Source organism: Apodemus sylvaticus, chromosome 19 (genome assembly GCF_947179515.1).
Source record: "Apodemus sylvaticus chromosome 19, mApoSyl1.1, whole genome shotgun sequence".
Classification (NCBI taxonomy): Eukaryota; Metazoa; Chordata; class Mammalia; order Rodentia; family Muridae; genus Apodemus; species Apodemus sylvaticus.
The window spans coordinates 3,245,124-3,257,886 of NC_067490.1; the positions used below are offsets into that span (position 1 = coordinate 3,245,124).

Sequence of the window (12,763 nt, forward strand, 5' to 3'; positions counted from 1 at the left end):
CTTGGCACTTGGAAGGCTAAGAAAGCAGTTTTGAATCTAGCCTGTGGTACATGGTGAATTCCAGGTCAATATCCTGGCCTACAGAGAGACTGTCTTTAAAAAAAAAAAAAAGTAGCCCCAAATAACCCGAGAGGCTATGGAGGCCGCTCAGTGGGTAAAGTGCGTTGTGCAAGCATGCAGATCTGAGTTCAATTCCCAGAACCCACATAGCAGAACAACACACAGAACATGCTGGCGTTCAGCTGTGATCACAGCCCAAGCTTGGTGGGTCGGTGGGCTCACTGGCAAGCCAGTGTAACCTACCTGACCAGGGTTTCAGGCCAGTGAGAGGCCTTATTTCAACAAGGTGATTGGCAGGTAAATGATACCCAAGGTTGACTCCCTCAATCCATGTACACACACACACACACACACACCAAAACAACAGCTATAGCCCTGGCTGGCCTGGAACTCACTCTGTAGACCAGGCTGGCCTCGAACTCAGAAATCTGCATGCCTCTGCCTCCCAAGTGCTAGGATTAAAGGCGTGCGCCACCACCACCCAGCATAAAGACATTTACAAGCTCTCCATGCAGGATGACTTCTTTCTGCCCAGAAGTAGGTAGAGAGTCCAGTCTGTGTTCATCTTTCCATTTGTGGCCTTAAGACTGATGGGTGGAGCTGGAGCCGCCTCCGCAGTTAGGAGCACTTTCCGGTACCCAGATGGTGGCTTACAACTGTAGCTCCAGCCTCAGGGGATCTGACACCCTCTCCTGACCTCCTAGGGCACATACATATAGGAAGACAAAATGTTCAGACACAAAATATCTTTTAAATATTTAAAAAAATAAGGCTAGAGAGGGTTCAGCCATTAAGAGCACATCCCTCCTTAGAGGAAGCCCGGATTTGGTTCCTGGCGCCCACCCACACTGAGCGGTTCCCGAGTGTAACTACAGCTCCAAGGGTGTCCCATACGTCTGACCTGCACAGGTACCTGCACTCATGTGCATATGCCCACACAAACACACATGCATACACACATATTAAAAATGAATCTTGAAGAGGAAAACTGATCAATAAATAGCTTAAGTTTTATTTAAAAAAAAAAACACTAGCCTAAATATGATTTTTAAGTCTCCTTTCTCCATAGGCCTAGGAAAACCATGGCTGCCAATAAAGGAATGGCTATAGGCATAGACCTAGGCACCACCTACTCGTGCGTGGGCGTGTTCCAACACGGCAAGGTGGAGATCATCGCCAACGACCAGGGCAACCGCACGACCCCCAGCTACGTGGCCTTCACCGACACCGAGCGCCTCATCGGAGATGCCGCCAAGAACCAGGTGGCCATGAACCCCCAGAACACCGTGTTCGACGCGAAGCGGCTGATCGGCAGGAAGTTTAACGACCCTGTTGTGCAGTCAGATATGAAGCTTTGGCCATTTCAAGTGATCAATGAAGCGGGCAAGCCCAAGGTGATGGTGTCCTATAAAGGAGAGAAGAAAGCCTTCTACCCGGAGGAGATCTCATCCATGGTACTGACGAAGATGAAGGAAACGGCGGAGGCTTTTTTGGGCCACAATGTCACCAACGCTGTGATCACGGTCCCAGCCTATTTCAATGACTCTCAGCGGCAGGCCACCAAGGATGCGGGTGTCATCGCAGGACTCAATGTACTGAGAATAATCAACGAGCCCACGGCCGCCGCCATCGCCTACGGCTTGGATAAAGGAAGTCACGGAGAGCGGCACGTGCTCATCTTCGACCTGGGGGGCGGCACGTTCGACGTGTCCATCCTGACGATCGACGACGGCATCTTCGAGGTGAAGGCCACGGCGGGCGACACGCACCTGGGCGGGGAGGACTTCGACAACCGGCTGGTGAGCCACTTCGTGGAGGAGTTCAAGAGGAAGCACAAGAAGGACATCAGCCAGAACAAGCGCGCGGTGCGGCGGCTGCGCACTGCGTGCGAGAGGGCCAAGAGGACGCTGTCGTCCAGCACCCAGGCCAACCTGGAGATCGACTCCCTGTACGAGGGCATCGACTTCTACACGTCCATCACGCGGGCGCGGTTTGAAGAGCTGTGTGCAGACCTATTTAGAGGCACACTGGAGCCCGTGGAGAAGTCTCTTCGGGATGCCAAGATGGACAAGGCTAAAATCCACGACATTGTTCTAGTAGGGGGCTCGACGCGCATCCCAAAGGTGCAAAAACTGCTTCAGGACTACTTTAATGGACGGGATCTCAACAAGAGTATCAATCCGGATGAGGCAGTAGCCTACGGAGCTGCAGTCCAGGCAGCTATTTTAATGGGTGACAAATCTGAAAAAGTACAGGATTTGCTTTTGTTGGACGTAGCTCCCCTGTCTCTAGGATTGGAGACAGCTGGGGGTGTGATGACTGTTCTGATCAAGCGCAACTCCACCATCCCCACGAAGCAGACACAGATCTTCACTACCTACTCGGACAACCAGCCCGGGGTGCTGATCCAGGTGTACGAGGGAGAGAGGGCCATGACGCGCGACAACAACCTGCTGGGGCGCTTCGACCTGACTGGAATACCTCCTGCCCCTAGGGGCGTGCCCCAGATCGAGGTGACCTTCGACATCGATGCCAACGGCATCCTGAACGTCACGGCCATGGACAAGAGCACCGGCAAGGCCAACAAGATCACCATCACCAATGACAAGGGCCGCCTGAGCAAGGAGGAGATCGAGCGCATGGTGCAGGAGGCCGAGCGCTACAAGGCGGAGGACGAGGGCCAGAGGGAGAAAATCGCTGCCAAAAATGCCTTAGAATCGTATGCCTTCAACATGAAGAGCGCTGTGGGTGACGAGGGTCTCAAGGACAAGATCAGCGAGTCTGATAAAAAGAAAATACTGGATAAATGCAACGAGGTCCTTTCCTGGCTGGAGGCCAACCAGCTGGCCGAGAAAGATGAGTTTGACCATAAAAGAAAAGAACTGGAAAATATGTGCAACCCGATCATCACAAAACTGTACCAGAGCGGATGCACCGGGCCCACCTGCGCGCCCGGGTATGCTCCCGGCAGGGCTGCCACAGGCCCCACCATCGAGGAAGTAGATTAGCCTTTTCCCGGAACGACAGGGTGCTAGGGTGCCTCTAGGCAGACATCACTATGATTCTGGAACTGACTGGACTCGAGCCTCCGTCACCATCCTTTGGGATCCCGCTGCAGAAGCCTTGCACTCCACCTTCTCACACCCCCACCCTCATCTATGACCCTGAATTGGACCTTTAGGAAAACCAGGCCCCTCTTTGAGCCATTTGAAGAATTTGAATGTCTGTTATTTATTATCCACACCCCACCTTTCTCCTTCCTGTGTGGATGGTTATTTGTCTCTCAGTAAATCTGTTCCCAAAGGAAACAACTTCTGTCATCTTTAAATTTATTTCTTTAGTCAGGGCCTTACTGTATATGTCTAGCTGACTTGACACTACATAGGCCAATTTGGTCTCTAACTTACAGCAATTCTCCTGTCTCTGCCCCCTGAGTCCTGAGATTACAGGCATGCACCATCGTGCCCAGCCTTTGAATTTTGGAGGCAGAGTTTCTTGAAGCCCAGGTTAGCCTAAAACATTCTATACATAAGAGATCTGATCCTCCCTTAACCAGCTTACATCCTGGTATCTTTGTTTTTGTTTTTGTTTTTTTTCGAGACAGGGTTTCTCTGTGTAGCCCTGGCTGTCCTGGAACTCACTCTGTAGACCAGGCTGGCCTCGCACTCAGAAATCCACCTGCCTCTGCCTCCCAAGTGCTGGGATTAAAGTCGTGTGCCACCACCGCCCGGCGCCTCCTAGTATCTTTAAGCTGACAGTATTCCTTGAAAATGAAGAAGGATATGCACTTTCCATTTGTGAGTCCCTTGTGAAGGTTTAACTTGATAAGGGTAAAGTACTTGAATTTGCGTAAGTTCAGCATTTCCTATAGTCATTTGCCTTTGTTTTTGTTTCGTTTTCTGGTTTTGAGACAGGTCTTCCATAGCCGAGGTCTACTTTGAACGTATGCTACCTCCGCCTGCACGCCTGGAATCACAGAACATTCCACCTGCCAAGACAAACATTTTCTAATGCTCGGGCACCCTGGGTGCCTGGGCTAAATGTACCAACTGCTTCTAACCAGTGGCAGGCAGCCTGTCTTAGGTGCAAATGTGAAGGATTCTGCTGAACTTGGGAACACATCCTGTGTGGTCCCCTGGGGGACCCAGCTCTGACAGTACTGTGCACCTGCAATCCCAGCCCTAGGGGAGCAGGGTAGGTAGGACAGAGGAGAGAAGCATCCTCGGGTCTTGCTGGCAAGTCAGCTGGCTGAGTGAGCCTGTCAGCTCCAGGACCTATAGCAGATCCTACCTCAGAAGGCGAGAGAGATGGCTAAGTGGTTAAGAACGCATATTGCTCTTCTACAGGACAGGGTTTGATTCCCAGCACCTATGTGGTAGCTAGCAACTGTACTGCAGAGGATGCAACACTCTCTTCTAGTGTCTGGGAGCACTGTACATGTGATACACAGACATACATGCAAGGAAAAATGCTAATACACATACAATTTTAAAATATTAAATAAGGTGGAAAGAACAGCCAGTGTCCATCTCTGCCCTACACAGGCATGCATGCCCCAGTCCTCACTCCCACCCCCAGGAAACCCTGGCTACAATCTATTTTGGCATCCTGGCACACTAGAGAATTCCACCCTGTAATCACCATAAACTCTCAGAATTTTCACCTGAGTCCTGTGGCTGCACCTACAGCCAACCTCAAGAAGAGAAGACAATATCAAGTGTTTCCCTATTTATCCAGATATATCCACAGAAGATACAACCTAGAAACTTCCTGTTGTTTAACTACTATTAAAAACAACAGGGCTGGAGAGATGGCTCAGCAGTTAAGAGCACTGACTGGTCTTCCAGAGGTCCTGAGTTGAATTTCCAGCAAGCACACAGTGGCTAACAATGATCTGTAGTGGGATCTGACGCCCTCTTCTGACACTTCTGAAGAAAGCCACAGGGTACTTACATAAAACAAATAGATCCTAAATAACAACTAAGATTTTCTATCCAAGACATCTCTTTTTTCCTCTGGGAACTTGCCTCCTGAGGCTTTTCTAGTTTTTTTTTTTATCAGTCAGCTCTTGTGAACTCCTTTACACCCAGAATGTTACAAGCCTGGTAATGCTGTTCTGGTAATGCTGTTCCCAGAACATCCAAAGTAGTATCTGGAGGTGATCTATTTGGTTGTTTTTTTTTTTTTTTTTTTTTTTTTTGGATTTGGTTTTTTTCGAGACAGGGTTTCTCTGTGTAGCCCTGGCTGTCCTGGAACTCACTCTGTAGACCAGGCTGGCCTCGAACTCAGAGATCCGCCTGCCTCTGCCTCCCAGAGTGCTGGGATTACAGGCCTGCGCCACCACCGCCCGGCATGGAGGTGATCTATTTGAAAATACTTCAGGGATGCAGGGATGGCTCAGTAGTTATGAGCATTTGTTGCTCTTCCAGAATGCCCAGATTTGATTCCCAGCACCCACAAGATGGCTCACCACTGTAACTCCAGGCCCAGAGCATTTGAAGCTCTCTTCTACCAGGCACTCATGTAGTGCAGATATAACATACAGGAAAAGACAGTTATACACAAAGAAAAGCTAAAATAAAATAAAACATTTCTGTCACTGAGCTCTAGTCAGTTTAGTCCTTTAAAGATGAGTCCTATGCAAAATTATAAAAAGAAAAAAAGCCGGGCAGTGGTGGTGCACACCTTTAATCCCAGCACTTGGGAGGCAGAGACAAGCAGATTTCTAAGTTCGAGGCCAGCCTGGTCTACAGCGTGAGTTACAGGACAGCCAGGGCTACACAGAGAAACCCTGTCTCAAAAAACCAAAATAAAATAAATTTAAAAATAAAAAAAAGAGAGAACTAGAGCTGAGGGTGTTGTTGTTCACTTGCTTTGCTTAGAATGTGTCCCAGAAAACTCTGCACCCCAAAAGACTGAAATTGAGAGAAACTTACTGGGAAACTTTGATAACAATCAGGATTTGTGTTCAGGTTTCTCTCTCACGCTCACACACACACAGACACACACCACCATAACCAGTGTGTATTTTATTCTCTCTGACACTGGGTCTTGCTATGATAGCTTCAGTTGGCCTCTAAACCAGAATCCTCCTGTCTCAACTCCAGGATTCCGGTAGGGCACCAACGCTATCCAGCTCTTGGCAATATTTTAAGTTTTACTTCTCAAAGAATTCTTAAGTCATAATTTTCTCAATCTTCTCAATAATTCTCAATAAAAAACGCAGACTAAGTGCAAGTCACGCGGAAGAGAGAAGAGTCTAAACAATTATCAGGAAGAGGTGAACCACATTCAACGCGCAGCTGCCATGCCTACGCATGCGCTCCGGAGGAGGCAGCTGCTCGGGAGGAAGTGGGGGACAGGAAGTCCCGCCCTCTCCCGGTTTGGCGGTCCTCTCTGCTCTGCCCTACGCCGCTCTCTTTGAGCCCGGATTCAGCCGCGGTTTTCGCGCTTCCCCTTGCGCCTGCGTGATCCTGTCTTGCCTCACGCGCGGGCTCGCGCTCCGGCTCCCGCCCTGCCTCCGGCCCGCAGTCCCCGGCGCCTTCCTTCGCGGTCCAGGCCGCCCCGCGTGGCGCCAGCACCATGGTGGGTACCGTGACGTCAAAAGGGAGCGCCGCCGCCCGCGGCGGGCGGTTCGAACTGTGCGGGCCTGGGTGGCACTCTAGGGTTTGTCGCTTCGGGCTGCAGCTAGGCCCCAGGGATTTCCTTACAGCCTTACTACCCACGCCTCAGTGTGAGGAGACTGCTTGGAACCAATGGTTTTTTGGGGGAAACTTTCAGCAAGTCCAAGAGAAAGCCCACGGGCGCCAGGAGAGAACGGAAAGCTAGCCTTGCACTTCCGTGCTGGAGATCAGGATTTTGTGAGGGTGCGGTTGGGGAGTGGTCTCAAGCAGGGAGGTGGTCGATGCAGAGAGTGGGTTCTGGCGTCGAGGGGTGCGACGCAGTTACTGTCACTCTGGCCATGAACTGCAGAGTCTCTGTTAACGGATTGTTGTTGGTTGTGAAGTTTTGAGAACTATTAGGTGGGGCAACAAAGACTAGTATTTCAAAATACTGTCACGGGTGCCTCCTCCCTGTCCCTTTTCATGTGATAGTTCCTCCCTCTTTTCCAATAGCTCTTCTACTCCTTTTTCAAGTCCCTTGTGGGCAAGGATGTAGTCGTGGAACTCAAGAATGACCTGAGGTAGGTCCTTATTTCAGCGAGTTGGTGGAAGGTGGGGGTGCCGGGTGTCCTGATCTTTTTTTGTCATTGTTGTTGACAATGTTATATCATAGCCGGTGGGCAAAACACAGAAGAAATATCTTGTGTCTTACGTGTAAAGATTAGTTTAAGAGTGAGTCTGGTATTGTGACACATGCTTGTAATCCCAACACTGGCGCAGAGATGTGAGTTCAAGAATAGCTTGTTCTACATATGTCCAGGGCTATCCAGAGTTACACAGTGAGATACAGTTAAGTAACATGTTTGTGAAGTCCTGACTGTCCTGGAACACACAGATCTACCTGCCTCTGTCTTCTGAGTGGTAGGATTTGCCGGGCTGCATCCTTTGCTCTTAATGATTCAGGGGTTGGACTAAATGTGAATCACTGGAAAGATGTTTATGGGTTCTTGTCATATCATCCATTAGAGTCTACTTTGTTCCTAATAGTGCTTCGAAAATTATAGTTTCATTGAAGCCTGTTTTTTTTCATGTGCTGGGCATGCTCAACAAGTGAACTTCATTTCCACCTCTCATGTTTCTTTTTAAAATACTTTATTTGTAGATCCTTGAAACCTTTGAGCACACATCGATGGCTGAGAACCTTGATTCTAAGACAATCAGAACGTGTTGACAAGCAGGATAGTTATGACCAGTGTGGCCAAGTTAGACGCTGGCTCAGACTGAGGCACAGAGTGGCTAAGACCTTGTAGTCTAAAAGTCAAATCACACAAATGTTGTACAGAGCGATGGGGATTCATCGAATGTAGAGAGAGAAGTAGTAAAACTCAGAATCTGAGGTTGTTAATTAGAGTCATTAAAACTGGATAAGTATAACATAAGGTGTGGCTTGGGTAACATGTCCTGGGAGCACTGGCCTTGATGACCTTGCTCAGGGAGCTAGAGGGCTGGGGAACTGAGAAGACCTGCCTTGTATCTGCATCATTAAGGATAAGTGTGGCAAAAATAATAATAAAGAGTAATTTCAGCTACCGTTATGTGTACGTAGGTCTCTGGTTTCAAAGCAGTAAATGTTTACAAATAACAGTTAGTGGAGCTGCAGAGATAGTTTGATGCTTAAAAAAGAGTTTGCTGCCAGGCAGTGGTGGCACACGCCTTTAATCCCAGCACTTGGGGGGCAGAGGCAGGCGGATTTCTGAGTTCCAGGACAGCCAGGGCTACACAGAGAAACCCTGTCTTGGAAGAAAACAAAATAACAACAAACAAAGCTTGCTGCTCTTCCAGAGACATTGCTACATTAGTTCAGTTACTACATTAGGTGATTCACTACAGTTTGTTGGGCTGCATACAACTACCTAGAACTCTGGCTGCAAGGGATCTGATGCCCCCTTCTGGTCTCTGCGGGTAACTACATGCGCATACAAATAATAAAAGTCAATATTTAAAAAATAATAGTTGATGCTTCTGGGAGTTGAGCAGATCTGGGCTGACATTCCAGGTTATTGTTGTAAGTTTTGGTACCTTACTTGACCTCTCTTAAATCCTGGATGATGTTACCTTGAAAGTTGACTAGTTGAGTGGTGTTGATGGCAGTATATCCCTTAAACCTTTAATCCTAGCACTCAGGAGGTGGAAGTAGGTGTGAGTTATCTACAGAGCTAGTTCTAGGACCTCACAGAGAAACCCAGTGGGGGATGATCGTGACTGCAGTCGTTGAATATTAGCTTCTGACGAGTTAATGTGAGGAAAGAATGAGTCTCGGGTGCCTTATCATTTCTGCCTCAGAACTCACAGGTGCTGCCTGCTGATTTCAGCATAAACTAATGCTTCTTCCCTCTTTGCCCTTGACAGCATCTGTGGAACCCTTCACTCTGTGGACCAGGTGAGATACAGTAAAGGGTCAGTTTATTCTTGGGGAAGGAAAGGACACAGTGAGGGGTGGATTATTGTATCTTGTCTCTAGGGCTAATGATGTTCTTCTTTGTCAGTACCTCAATATCAAGCTAACCGACATCAGTGTCACAGACCCTGAGAAATACCCTCACATGGTGAGTTGGGGCTGGTGAGGGGGAGGAAACCTGTAAAGCAGAAGGCCCCTGGGCAGCTGGAGACACACTTTTAATGGAGGGGCTTTCATATTTGTCTCCAGTTATCAGTCAAGAACTGCTTCATCAGGGGCTCAGTTGTCCGCTATGTGCAGCTGCCGGCAGATGAGGTGGACACACAGCTGCTGCAGGATGCAGCAAGGAAGGAAGCCCTTCAGCAGAAGCAGTGATGGCGCCTTCCCCTCCCCTCACTTCCCCATTGGTGACCCATAACTTGATATCCAACTGAGGACAAGGACACCCCTGCCCAATACTTACAGTGTGTTTTGTTTTGTTAATGCTTGTTTTTTCTTTTTAACTGAATGGATGAGATAATTCCTCTGTTGAGAAGGGAGGGTAAGAGAGCCAGGACCGCAGCATTCCTGGACTGGCTCCCAGACTACCTCTTCTCGCCTTCCCTGGAGATGGGAGCTGCATCCTAGGCCCTTCCATGGCACACATGTAGTACATTTGAGGGATGGAAAGATCTGTCCCGCATCGGGAATAAAACTTATGATGCAAACTGAACTCCGGTTTTGTAGTCTGTTTGGGGCAAGGAGTTGGGAAAGGATGTTGAGTTCACCCACACTCCAGCGCTCCGCACTCCTCCTCCCATCGCCAACCAAGAATCCCACCTAAGTTACCAGCATTATGTACTATTGCCCTAAAGCTTGTAATCGGGTTAGTTAAGGTACTAGCGCCAACTCTGAATGGCTCCTGGGTATCCTGTAGGCATAAATTTTTTGCAGCCTATTTTAATAAACATTCAGCCTCTCCTCTAGCCCACCACCCACCAGAGGAAACGAAAACGTATTAGAATATGAGGGAAGAGGATCTGTTTAGCAGTACTTTGGACGTGAGCTCAATCTTTATCAGCAGTTCAGTCATGTAGCAAACACCAAATACGAAATTGCAGGCAGACTCCACACATGAACAGCAACTGCAATCCAGTCCTCTTAGGCAGTGCGAACTAGCAGTTGTAGTTCAATCCTGAAGAAACCACAAGGCTTGCCTTGTGCCACCATAGGAACCTCACGAGCAGATCTTGGGTGAGTTTCTCTCAGTGGTAGCATTACCGCCAGTGGAGCTTAACACTATATAGGGTGAACCAATACATGGGTGTCGTTAGCAAAGAATAGCAAGGCGGAGCAAACCAAACCAATTCTCATGCTCCCCCTGTCTGTGGGGTCAGTTATACTCCTTCATCACACGTCCATTCATCTGCATCTGCTATAGCAAGACATCCTTTCGCCTGTGTGCCCCAGGAAAACATTTGACATAACCGACTTTCCAAAGAAACTAGAAGTTTCTACTTCAGCCACCTTAGAAGCAAACTCCCAATTGGAGGTTCTTCGGTGTCCATCATACTAGAGATGGTATTAAGATGCTGCCAGGATCTGTGGCATGAAAAGCCGTATGCTATTAGAACATCTTAAATGCCATAATCCAGATCTCGAAGAGTTTCAAGACTATGGTATATCTGAATAGGCAGACATAGCCTACCATCCCCACATTCCTCCCTTTTCTCTTTTTATCCCTTCCCTTCCTACTAACACTAGATAGGAGAGAAAGGAGGAAGGAAAGAGATCCCTGAATCTAATCTTCACTGTGTTTCCTGGTAGACCAAGACCTTTAACAACCTGTGACCCATCCCCCTTAAACAATGACAAATAACCATCATCCAGCAAATGGCCAAACCCCACCCATCCCACCTCTTGGAAAAAGGGAGCACTGTCCCCTTAAAATCGCTTCCTATTGTCTGAGGACCACGGCATTTTTTGAGGACCTTAAGAAAACTGGGATATTGGTCAAGTCCTGGGAGAACCAGTATTGTTTGCTGTCCAGTCTCTATGTGATGAGGAAGAGCAAGGCTTAGCTGAAGTCCTGGCTGGAGCAGCCTGTGAGGCTGAACGCTGTTCAAGCCGTCCTGGGTACAGAAAGGACAGTTCCTGAGGCTGTGTGTGAAGCCAGATCACTTGGGCGACGTGTCTTCATTAGGTCTGCTCTTTTGATCTGAAAACACAAACTCTTAAAGGCAATATATATCTCTGCATTAACATATCTGTTTGTGTGCACAAATCAGTCAAAGGAGTTCTCGGGTCTTTGAGAAGGTGAAAGGCATCAAACTTTATAAGTCTGTTTGGATTCTATAACCAAACTAATATAAATTTCTATCCATGCCATATGAAAGGATGGCATGTAGTAATAATTTCTGAGGAATCTGGAGCCAACAAGTCATGCCATTCTCAGAGCTGTTCCCATGTAGAGTCATTCATGTTACCTGCTTTTTTGGGGGTTTTTTTGTTTTGTTTTGTTTTGTTTTTGGTTTTTCAAGACAAGGTTTCTCTGTGTAATGCTGACTGTCCTGGAACTCAACTCTGTAGATCAGGCTGGTCTCGAACTCAAACTGCCTGCCTCTGCCTCCCAAGTGCTGGGATTAAAGGGATGGATGTGCCACCGCCTGGCTATTAAGAGGTTTCTTTCTTCATGTCCACAGCCAAGACTTTCAAGTCTCCCCTGGTCAAATGTAATCTTTATTAATTCTGAAGGAACCAATAACTTTTCATTTCCTGTTGAAACAAAGGCAAAGTCTCTCTCCCAACACATTTCCTGGATTCCATTCTGAAGTTAACACATCTTAGTTAGGGTTTCCGTTGCTGTGAAGATACACCATGACCAGTGACCTAGGCAACTCTTATTAAAAAACAAACCAAGCTGGGCGGTGGTGGCGCGCACCTGTAATCCCAGCACTCTGGGAGGCAGAGGCAGGCAGATTTCTGAGTTCAAGGGCAGCCTGGTCTACAGAGTGAGTTCCAGGACAGCCAGGGCTATACAGAGAAACCCTGTCTCGGGGGAAAAAAAAAAACAAATCCAAAAAACCAAAACTAAAACAAACAAAATACCATTTAAATCGGGGCTAGCTTACAGTTTCAGAGGCTCAGTCTTATCATCATGTTGGGAAACATGGCAGCACGCAGGCAGACCTGCTCCTGGAGGAACTGAGTTCTACATCCTGATCTGAGGGCAGCCAGGTGGAGACGGTCTTCTGCTGGCTGCCAGGATGAGGGTGAAGATTGAACACTAGGAGACCTCACAGTGAAAGTGTACAGTGACACACTTGCTTTTTTTTGGGGGGGGGTGTTTTCGAGACAGGGTTTCTCTGTGTAGCCCTTGCTGTCCTGGAACTCATTCTGTAGACCAGGCTGGCCTCAAACTCAGAAATCTGCCTGCTTCTGCCTCCCAAGTGCTGGGATTAAAGGCGTGTGCCACCACTGCCTGGCTAGTGACACACTTCCTAATAGCACCCCTTCCCATGGCCAAGCATATTCAAATGTTCCACAACATCCTTAAAATATATGAGCTGGCTTAGTTCTTTTCCACAATCCAATGTCTCTCAGAAGCTGTTGGGTTTTTTTATCATTAGCATTAAAAAAATTAAACTTAATAAAATACTATATA

General features: G+C 48.0%; 2 protein-coding genes across 5 annotated transcripts; both read left to right on the plus strand.

Annotated features, from left to right (window-relative positions):
* The first annotated feature begins 1,123 nt into the window (after positions 1-1,123).
* Positions 1,124-3,305, plus strand: Hspa1l (heat shock protein family A (Hsp70) member 1 like). The gene has a single exon (XM_052163548.1). The coding sequence runs from the start codon at positions 1,143-1,145 to the stop codon at positions 3,066-3,068; it is 1,926 nt and encodes a 641-aa protein (XP_052019508.1). The 5' UTR covers positions 1,124-1,142; the 3' UTR covers positions 3,069-3,305.
* Positions 3,306-6,367: 3,062 nt separating this feature from the next.
* Positions 6,368-9,639, plus strand: Lsm2 (LSM2 homolog, U6 small nuclear RNA and mRNA degradation associated). Of its 4 annotated transcripts, none has more exons than XM_052163552.1 (5): positions 6,413-6,645; positions 7,176-7,243; positions 9,072-9,102; positions 9,209-9,268; positions 9,370-9,639. In XM_052163552.1, exons 1-5 carry the CDS (start codon positions 6,643-6,645, stop codon positions 9,493-9,495), a joined length of 288 nt encoding a protein of 95 aa, XP_052019512.1. In that variant the 5' UTR covers positions 6,413-6,642; the 3' UTR covers positions 9,496-9,639. The 4 variants fall into 4 exon arrangements, with proteins under 4 accessions (XP_052019511.1, XP_052019512.1, XP_052019510.1 ...); XM_052163550.1 differs by lacking the exon at positions 6,413-6,645 and adding an exon at positions 6,666-6,926 and having other exon boundaries at positions 9,348-9,441; XM_052163549.1 differs by lacking the exon at positions 6,413-6,645 and adding an exon at positions 6,676-6,926.
* The last annotated feature ends 3,124 nt before the right edge of the window (positions 9,640-12,763 follow it).